This window comes from Atractosteus spatula, chromosome 5, assembly GCF_055471065.1.
Source record: "Atractosteus spatula isolate fAtrSpa1 chromosome 5, fAtrSpa1.hap1, whole genome shotgun sequence".
Taxonomy (NCBI): domain Eukaryota; kingdom Metazoa; phylum Chordata; class Actinopteri; order Semionotiformes; family Lepisosteidae; genus Atractosteus; species Atractosteus spatula.
The window spans coordinates 3492748-3502500 of NC_142710.1; the positions used below are offsets into that span (position 1 = coordinate 3492748).

General features: G+C 45.8%; 2 protein-coding genes across 3 annotated transcripts; both read right to left on the reverse strand.

The window, feature by feature from the left end:
- Nucleotides 1–314: 314 nt before the first annotated feature.
- LOC148833534 (uncharacterized) lies at nucleotides 315–2956 on the reverse strand. Its single transcript, XM_088915161.1, has 2 exons — nucleotides 2953–2956; nucleotides 315–2111 (listed from the first exon to the last, which is right to left on the reverse strand). The coding sequence occupies exons 1-2, from the start codon at nucleotides 2954–2956 to the stop codon at nucleotides 748–750; spliced, it is 1368 nt and encodes a 455-aa protein (XP_088771287.1). The 3' UTR covers nucleotides 315–747.
- Nucleotides 315–6733, reverse strand: LOC148833535 (testisin-like). Of its 2 annotated transcripts, XM_088916363.1 has the most exons (4): nucleotides 6651–6733; nucleotides 4790–4952; nucleotides 4169–4440; nucleotides 315–3243 (listed from the first exon to the last, which is right to left on the reverse strand). In XM_088916363.1, exons 1-4 carry the CDS (start codon nucleotides 6703–6705, stop codon nucleotides 3023–3025), a joined length of 711 nt encoding a protein of 236 aa, XP_088772489.1. In that variant the 5' UTR covers nucleotides 6706–6733; the 3' UTR covers nucleotides 315–3022. The 2 variants fall into 2 exon arrangements, with proteins under 2 accessions (XP_088772489.1, XP_088772490.1); XM_088916364.1 differs by lacking the exon at nucleotides 315–3243 and having other exon boundaries at nucleotides 4155–4440; nucleotides 6651–6720.
- Between the last annotated feature and the right edge of the window lie 3020 nt (nucleotides 6734–9753).

Sequence of the window (9753 nt, forward strand, 5' to 3'; positions counted from 1 at the left end):
AGCTATCTATTTCTGAGCAGAGAATGCCTGGATTCCAGTTGCAGGCTCTGGCTGCTGCTGCGCTAACTGATCTAGATGACGAGCTGGAGCCTACGGAGATAATTTAGGGATGCTCACCAGTCTTGTGCCTATCCTCCCTGACAGAATAACACTGGAAAGCTGCAGTCTACAAGACTCTCCTGCTGTAGAAACTTGCTCTTCCAGCTGGGTTTGTGCCTTTTCCACTGAACAGTCCCACCCCTCCCTTGTGTGTTTCTAACACAATTCGACCGACCCCCAGGCACCATTCAAAAATGACACTTTAGTCAGAATTCCAAGCTCCTCTCTTTATTTCAGCAAACACCAAGCATGTAAACATAGCATTAGGAGAGAAACAAAAAAGATACAGAATAAAACTCGATTGCTAACTAATATTCAGATATAGATTGCATCTGGTATGCTTTACTAGTCGAGATGTATCTTCTGACATCTTTTGCTAACAAAAGATATCTGCGACACCATTCCTATGAATGTCAAGAGTGGTATAGCTGTTCACATTTACTACATACACCAAAAACAGAAAGTTTGGAACAGAACTATACAACTATTGAACACTACAAGATAAAATCATGAATGCATCTTTACAGGCAATGCTCCTGAGGGCATAAACAAGGAGGATGGCAGCTAGCCACTTGCTGTGCACTCAACCACAACAAACCTTTGAGGAGTTCCTGTCCGTCAAGTCAAAGTGCACGTAGCACCACAGAGCTAATGCAGCAAGTCAACTAGGAAGATCCAGATGACAAGAAACATAGACACCGAAGGCAGAATACTTGCACTAGTTGAGGGAGCAGCATTTGGTGGTTTTGTAGTAGTAGTGGTGGTAGTAGTAGTGGTAGTAGGCATTGTAGTAGTAGTAGTTGTTGTTGTAGTGGTAGTAGGTGTTGTAGTAGTAGTATGGGTTGTTGTAGTAGTAGGTGTTGTTGTAGTAGTAGTAGGTGTTGTTGTAAAAGTAGGTGCAGTATTAGAGGGAGCGGTGTTCAGTAGTTCAACAGAAGTAGAGGCAGAAGTGGTCACTGGTGTAGTAGTAAAGAAATCAGCGTTCAGTAGTTCTGTAGTTGTAGAGAAATCAGTGGTCACTGGTGTAGTAATAGAGAAATCAGTGGTCACTGGTGTAGTAGTAAAGAAATCAGCGTTCAGTAGTTCTGTAGTTGTAGAGAAATCAGTGGTCACTGGTGTAGTAGTAGAGTAATCAGTGGTCACTGGTGTAGTAGTAAAGAAATCAGCGTTCAGTAGTTCTGTAGTTGTAGAGAAATCAGTGGTCACTGGTGTAGTAGTAAAGAAATCAGCATTCAGTAGTTCTGTAGTTGTAGAGAAATCAGTGGTCACTGGTGTAGTAGTAAAGAAATCAGCGTTCAGTAGTTCTGTAGTTGTAGAGAAATCAGTGGCCACTGGTGTAGTAGTAGAGTAATCAGTGGTCACTGGTGTAGTAGTAAAGAAATCAGCGTTCAGTAGTTCTGTAGTTGTAGAGAAATCAGTGGTCACTGGTGTAGTAGTAAAGAAATCAGTGTTCAGTAGTTCTGTAGTAGTAAAGAAATCAGCATTCAGTAGTTCTGTAGTTGTAGAGAAATCAGTGGTCACTGGTGTAGTAGTAGAGTAATCAGCGTTCAGTAGTTCTGTAGTTCTAGAGAAATCAGTGGCCACTGGTGTAGTAGTAGAGTAATCAGTGGTCACTGGTGTAGTAGTAAAGAAATCAGTGTTCAGTAGTTCTGTAGTTGTAGAGAAATCAGTGGTCACTGGTGTAGTAGTAAAGAAATCAGCATTCAGTAGTTCTGTAGTTGTAGATAAATCAGTGGTCACTGGTGTAGTAGTAGAGTAATCAGCGTTCAGTAGTTCTGTAGTTCTAGAGAAATCAGTGGCCACTGGTGTAGTAGTAGAGTAATCAGTGGTCACTGGTGTAGTAGTAAAGAAATCAGTGTTCAGTAGTTCTGTAGTTGTAGAGAAATCAGTGGTCACTGGTGTAGTAGTAAAGAAATCAGCATTCAGTAGTTCTGTAGTTGTAGAGAAATCAGTGGTCACTGGTGTAGTAGTAAAGAAATCAGTGTTCAGTAGTTCTGTAGTTGTAGAGAAATCTGTAGGAGTAGAGGGAGCTATGGTCACCGGTGCTGTTGTATTAGCCGATACTACAATTGGAGCGTTAGTAGTATAACTATTACTAAAGACCACAAAGTCTGTAGTCTCCAACCCAACTTGTTTTTTAATCCAGGACTTGTAACTTGACACTCCTGCATGAACCTCAAAGTATCTGGGACAATAGTTTCTAAAATTTACAACTCCAGCCTGAATCCAGGTAGACTCCTGTTTACACACCAGTGGACTCCCTAAAACTCCAGGGAAAGGGTAATATAGGCCCTACAATAACAAAGAAAAAGGGATTAATATAGACAGAACATTAACACTGCACTGAGAAAGAGGGGTTAATACAGACACACTGACTGACTGGACACTCCAGTACATTAACACTGCACTGGGAGAGAGGTGTTAATACAGACACACTGACTGGACACTCCAGTACATTAACACTGCACTGAGAGAGAGGGGTTCATACAGACACACTGACTGACTGGACACTCCAGTACATTAACACTGCACTGGGAGAGAGGTGTTAATACAGACAGACTGACTGACTAGACACTACAGTACATGAACACTGCACTGAGAGAGAGGAGTTAATACAGACACACTGACTGACTGGACACTCCAGTACATTAACACTGCACTGAGAGAGAGGGGTTCATACAGACACACTGACTGGACACTCCAGTACATTAACGTTGCACTGAGAGAGAGGTGCTAATACAGACATACTGACTGACTGGACACTCCAGTACATTAACACTGCACTGAGAGAAAGGAGTTAATACAGACACACTGACTGACTGGACACTCCAGTCCATTAACACTCAGACACACTCATGACTATATGTAGCCCTTTGTTTCCTATTTCATAGATCATATAACAAAATACAGGCTTTTTTTCTTTCTAAATTTTGTTTGTGTAACTTATTGTTAAATACAGAGGAGAAAGAGTTATTTCACTTACCTGGACCTGAATTACTTTGTCCTGAATGACACCAGCACAGATCATTTTTTGTGTTACATATGCAAACCCATAGAGTTTATAGATCCGTCTGACACAGTCTGTGCTCTCGATGATGGGCAGCTGGGCCTGTTGCAGGGTCTTGTTCCCTGACAAGGCTGTTCCTGAAAGACAAGACAAGGGGGATCAGTGTCCTGTGGTGTCTCACTCAGTCCTGGATTCAGACACTCAGCCGTTCACGTGTGCATGACGCAGGGACATGTGGAGCACAGTTACAGCCGTGGAGTGAGCGTGTGCTGACAGGAAGTGACCAGGTGACAGATGACACATGTGACCTGTGATCTTTGACCCCTCCCCCCCACATCCACTGGCAGAGATCGATGCCCCCAGGAGGTAGTGACAGAGAGAGGGGGCCGCTGTAGGGGAATGAGCTGAGGTTTGACTGAAACAGCGAGAGAGAGAATGAGATGTTATAGGAATGCCAGCAGCCATATCACCCTGCAGCTCACAGCTGGCAGTCCCACTGCAGCTCAGCAGGTGTGAGCCTGGTCAGTACCTGGATGGGAGACCTCCTGGGAAAAACTCAGGTTGCTGCTGGAAGAGGTGTTAGTGGGGCATGCAGGGGGTGCTCACCCTGTGGAATGTGTGGGTCCTAATGCCCCAGTTTACACTAGACTGTAAACAGGCACCTTCCTTCGGATGAGATGTAAAACCAAGGTCCTGACTCTCTGTGGTCATTAAAAATACCAGGGTGTTTCTCGAAAAGAGGAGGGGTGTAACCCTGGCGTCCTTTCCCCCTGACCTTCACCAATCATGGCCTCCTAGAAATCCCCATCTATGAATTGACTTTATCACTCTGCTCTCCTCCCCACTGAGAGCTGGTGTGTGATGAGAGCACTGGTGCACTATGGCTGCCGTCGCATCATCCAGGTGGGGGCTGCACAATGGTGGTGGTGGAGGGGAGTCCCCATTACCTCTAAAGTGCTTTGAGTCGAGTGTCCAGAAAAGCGCTATATAAGTGTAAGCAATTGTTATTGTTATTATTAATGCTTCAATATGTGAACTGACAGGAGTGCTAGAGCCCCTTACTTCTGCCAGTCATGTTGCCCCACCCAGTGACCCAGCAGCTGGTGCCAGTTTGGAAAGAGCTTCTGGTGTCGGCCAGACAGATGGGCTGGATGTAGTCATTGAAGGTGACAGGGCTGCTCAGCTTCACCAGGGCGATGTTATCATAATAAATATAAGAGCCGAAGGGGTAGAGAATGATCTTCCGGACCCCTCTGGACACTTCGTGGGGATTCGAGCCCAGCTGTGTCAGCCTGCCCAGGTACACTGTCCACTGACTGGCAGCGATACTGCTCCTGGAGAGAGCGAGAGAGAGAGGTGGTCAAGGTCAGAGGTCAAGTGTGGTGCCCTGTGTAAGCTCACTGCTGCTCCATTTCTCTTTCATCTGGGTTGTCACACCTGCTGCCACCTGAGTGTCCGAACCCAAAGCCAGCCATTCAGCTGCTGAGCTCCTTGAGTTTCAGAGTGGTCAATGACACACGGATCAGTCATTAGATTTACAGGATGTGGAGTCTGACTACAACTGAGCTCCCATTCAGCGAGCTCAACCAATGGAAAGGCGATAAAAATGCAGCACAGAACTAGAAATAGAACCACTGGCATTTCCTATTTCTCAGCAAACAGAAGATAGAGAAAATGTCTTACTTATAGAAGCAAATCGCTGCGGTCAGCACCCACTTGCGGTTGATCAGTGAACCTCCACACAGGTATTTTCCATCCCAGTGCAGACTGGCCTGCCAGGGCCAGGAGCCCTCCTGGGCAGAGTTCCCCTGCAGGGTCCTGGGACTCAGGGGCACCTGGCCACAGGCTGGAGAGACACACCAGAGAGTGTGAGAGACAGGATGTACAGCAGCCATATCACCCTGCAGCTCACAGCTGGCAGCCCCACTGGAGCTTAGCAGGTGTGAGCCTGGCCAGTACCTGGATGGAGACCTCCTGGGGAAAAACTAAGGTTGCTGCTGGAAGAGGTGTTAGTGGGGCCAGCTGGAGGCGCTCACCCTGTGGTCTGTGTTGTTGTTGTTATTATTATTGTTATTATTATTATTATTATTACAGGTACCGAAGGTCACTCTCCGTATCCCAACCATCCTGAACACAGCGAAAATCGTAAACTGGAGTTTGCGCTTCACAGAAAAATGTACACAAACAGATTCAGCTGCACACTCAACACAACAAGCCGATGTGGAAAAAAGAATGTCTAAAAACAGATGTAGGTTTTCTAGAAGGGTCCACTGTTCTTCAGTGGTCACAGTTTCTGACTCCCTGAAGCTTACAATTTAGCAGTGGGTCACCAGCAGCTGAGCCACATGATTCTGGTTGACCCTCTGGGAGTATTGCCCAGGGAAACTGCAGTTAACACAGTATTTCACACATTACAGGTATGTATCTCTCCTATGAATTAACATCAGTAAAATAAGAGTCTTTAGTCACAGAAACCTGGACTGCAGCTTCAAACGCAACCATCCAGTAAACGGTACCAAAGCATTCGGTCCAAGTCCAACAGACTACGGAACAGCTTCTACCTCCAGGCAATAAGACTGCTAAATAGCCAACCTGTAGTTCCTTAGCAAATCACCTGTAACGGCTACATGGACACACAGTTTTCACTGTATTCAGCATAACTGCACTACTTGTATATATTGCACACACCATGGACACATAGCAGCTCTACTCATTATTGAGTTTTATTCCGTTTCTATTACATCTATTGTTATGTAACTTTATTTTCATAACCTCAATTTTGTGATTTTGGTGTTTTTGTGATTTTTGTGATTTCTGTGATTCTTGTGATTTTTGCGAGCTCGCGGAAAAGACATTTCATTGCCAGCAACCACTGCTGCAGGCTGTACTGCTGTGCATTTGATAAATAAACTTTGATTTGATTTGATTTGATTTTGATTTGTGTAAAGACCTGTTGTGGGAGAAAAGCCCTTAGATTTAGTATCACGCAGCTAAGACAGATTTTTTTTTAATTCTGAAGCAAAACCAGCAAAGATGGGTGACTAAAGTTTGTAACATTTTCATCCAGACTGTCCGATGAGCAATCCAAGAAGGTCATTTTATCTTTGTTTTACCGGACCAGTTTTGTTTACCAGATCAGTACTGCTAGACAAAGGTTAAATTCAGACCAATTTCCTATTGTGCTCCACTTTCACTTTATCAGCCAGATACAATTTCTTGCATCAGGAATGTGTCTTTTCTCAGACCCCAGCTTGCTCTCCATGAGACACACAGACAGGGAGAGAGAAGCTTGGGGTCAGAGCGCAGGGTCAGCCATTTATACAGCACCCCTGGAGCAGCTGGGGTGAAGGGCCTTGCTCAGGGGCCCAGTGGAGTAGGATTCCTCATCTGGCTGCAGGATTCGAGCCGGCAACCTTCCACCCACAGGCACAGCTCCTGAGCCACAGAACCACAGAGCCACCACACCCCCCACCTGCCACTTGTGGATCTACTGTGCCCAATGACTAATAACTGTAGAGCATGTCAGAGCACTAAGAGCACTTACCTCTCGCTGTCACAATCAGAGCCGCCAACACACAGAGACTGACGCCTCTCGACATGACTACAGGTGTGTCAGTGTCCTCTCCTCTCCCCCTCTGTCTGGCACTGTATCTGATATATGCACCTGTCAGAGACCCGCCTTTTCTCCCCTTTCTCCCGGCCTCCCTCCCACTCCACTGTTTTCATTCTCTCTTCTCTTTCTGTTCCTCTCTGTCCTCCTCCCTCCCTGCGTAGGCTCCGCTGTGTCTGCTGATGCTGTAACAACAAAAACAATCAGTAATAAACGCATGCAGCAGGACAGGAGACACAGGGAGAAAGAGGCGAGATAAGAGAAAATCAGTCAGTGATCAACACACACGACAGGACAGGAGACACACTGAAAGAGAGGAGGTAACAGAGAATCTCAATAATAAACACACACCACAGGACAGGAGACACAGTGAAAGAGAGGATATCACAGAAAATCCCTCAGTAATAAAGACACAACAGGACAGGAGACACAGGGAGAAAGAGGAGAGATAAGAGGAAATGAGTCAGTAATAAACACACCCCACAGGATAGGAGACACTGGGAGAAAGAGGATATCACAGTGAATCCCTCAGTAATAAACATACACTACAGGACAGGAGACACAAGGAGAAAGAGGAGAAAAAATAGAAAATCAGTTTGTAATAAACACACACAACAGGACAGGAGGCAGAGGGAGAGGAGATCACAGAGAATCTGTTGGTAATAAAAATGCACAACAGGATGGGAGACACAATGAGAGAGTACATTGTTATATAAACATGATACAGTAGGGTCTCGACATCGGCACATTTAACATTCGAAACCGAGCACAAGGTTCTTAACCGTGAATTTCAATTCAGTGGCGCAACAGACTAGGAGGGTGAGATGACTCCAGCTAGTGAGTGAGACTCTCCCTGCCGCCTGCCCAAGGACCCACAACCCAGCACCACCCGCTCAACACGATCCCGATTGTGTACTGTAACGAACACTCCAGGTTCTGTGTCTGCAGCGCGGGTGACGACAGGCAGGGGCAGCTCAAGCAGGGAGCTGCGTCAGCAGGCTTGGGCTGCAAAGGAACGAGTAAGAGTCTGGAACTGGCAGAGGCTTGTTTCAGATTACAGGGAACCGTGACACTGCTGTCATGGTCTCTGTTCACTTAACACCATGGGGACCAGGATCAGCTCTGGCCTGAAGTCCTGCTGTGGCTCGAGTGCAATCGACCTGCCTTTTCCACAGCTCCATCACTGGTCTGTGAGTGACTGAGGGCATAACAGGTCAGAGCTGCTGTCCTAGAAGAGGCCCAAGTTCGTGTCACTGCTGGCTGTAATTGTACTTCCTGGATAAATCTTTTTTCAGCACCGACGCCTGTTAGACGTCTTCCACATGCCTGTAGAATAACCCTGAACTCATTCCTTTAACCTGTTAGCAAAGCAGAACGTAGCAGAAAGGAATGTAAAAAACACTTTTTATGCTTTAGTTGGGAAACCAATCACCCTCTATAATGGAGCGAGTAAAGGTTTATCCCCTGCTGAAAAGAGAAGAAAAGAAACACAAAGTTTCAGCTGTGGAGCCTTCTTCAGGTGTCTAGGACTCCACAGCCGAAACGTTGTGTTTCTTTTCTTCTCTTTTCCATGGCAGGCAGGAGATGACTTTATGGGCTTGCTTACAGTTTTAGTGACCATTTCATTATAGTCGGGCGTGCTGCTCACAGAGGCAGAGAAAGAAAGAGCGGGCTGGATGCAGAGGAACCTGACGTCAGGCACACAGTCTGGCATATTCTTTGCACAATTCTGTGCACAATCTTGTAAATCCTGTGCACATCGCACTTCCTGCACCCTGTACCCTGTCGGAAGTGTCTATGTCTGACATGTCTGACTATGTCTATGTCTATATTGTCTATAGCAGAGGTTCCCCAGCTATTACAGCTTGCAGCCCACAGGACTGACCATAATTATAGATTTGATAGCATTGTCTAGTCAGTGCCTTGTCTGTATTCACAAAGTAGACCCGGAAAACGATATCTCGCTCCTCTGTGTACTTGTATATTTATGTAAACTTACCAGCAGCCAACTCACAGCTGGCAGCCCCAGTGAAGCTAAGCAGGTGTGAGCCTAGTCAATACCTGGATGGGAGACTCCTGGGAAAAACTAAGGCTGCTGCTGGGAGAGGTGTTTGTGGGGCCAGCAGGGGGCGCTCACCCTGCAGTCCATGTGGGTCGTAATGCCCCAGTATATTGAGGGGGACACTATACTGCAAACAGGTGCTGTCCTTTGGATGAGGTGTAAAACTGAGGTCCTGACTCCTTGTGGTTATTAAAAATCCCAGGACGTTTCTCAAAAAGAGTAGGGGTGTAACCCCGCTGTCCTGGCCAAATTTCTCCCTGGTCTTTACCAATCATGGCCTCCTAATACTCTCCATCTCTGAACTGGCTTCATCACTCTGCTCTCCTCCCCACTGAGAGCTGGTGTGTGGTGAGAGTACTGGATAGGAATCATGCTATTTATTTTAGCTGATTACTATGTTTGTGATTACTGTTGTTGTTTTTTTAAGCTGATCCATGTTAATTAGCCTAAAGTCAATGCCTTAGTAGTTTAATTACTTTATAAGGGAGGAATACTTCTGTCTTTCATTGATCTGTACCATTTCCTATGGTACATTTTGCACCAGTATAGGGCTGCACTTGTTGACAGGAGAATTCGGCTCTTTTCTTCTTTTATAGATGATGATGATTATGATGTCATAGAGAAGCCCTCAGTAATAAACACACACAACAGGACAGGAGACACAGTGAGAGAGAGGAGATGACAGAGAATCCCTCAGTAATAAACACACACAACAGGACAGGAGACACAGGGAGAGAGAGGAGATGATAGAGAATCCCTCAGTAATAAACACACACAACAGGACAGGAGACACAGTGAGAGAGAGGAGATGACAGAGAATCCCTCAGTAATAAACACACACAGCAGGACAGGAGACACAGTGAGAGAGAGGAGATGATAGAGAATCCCTCAGTAATAAACACACACAACAGGACAGGAGACACAGTGAGAGAGAGAGGAGATGACAGAGAATCCCTCAGTAATAAAAACACACAA

Coding starts and splice junctions, on each gene's coding strand:
- LOC148833535 (XM_088916363.1), bottom strand. CDS start 6,705: ATGTCGAGAGGCGTCAGTCTCTGTGTGTTGGCGGCTCTGATTGTGACA. Junction 4,953..6,650: donor TCTGATTGTGACAGCGAGAG/GTAAGTGCTCTT, acceptor GTGTCTCTCCAG/CCTGTGGCCAGGTGCCCCTG. Junction 3,244..4,168: donor GGGCAACATGACTGGCAGAA/GTAAGGGGCTCT, acceptor CTTGTCTTTCAG/GAACAGCCTTGTCAGGGAAC.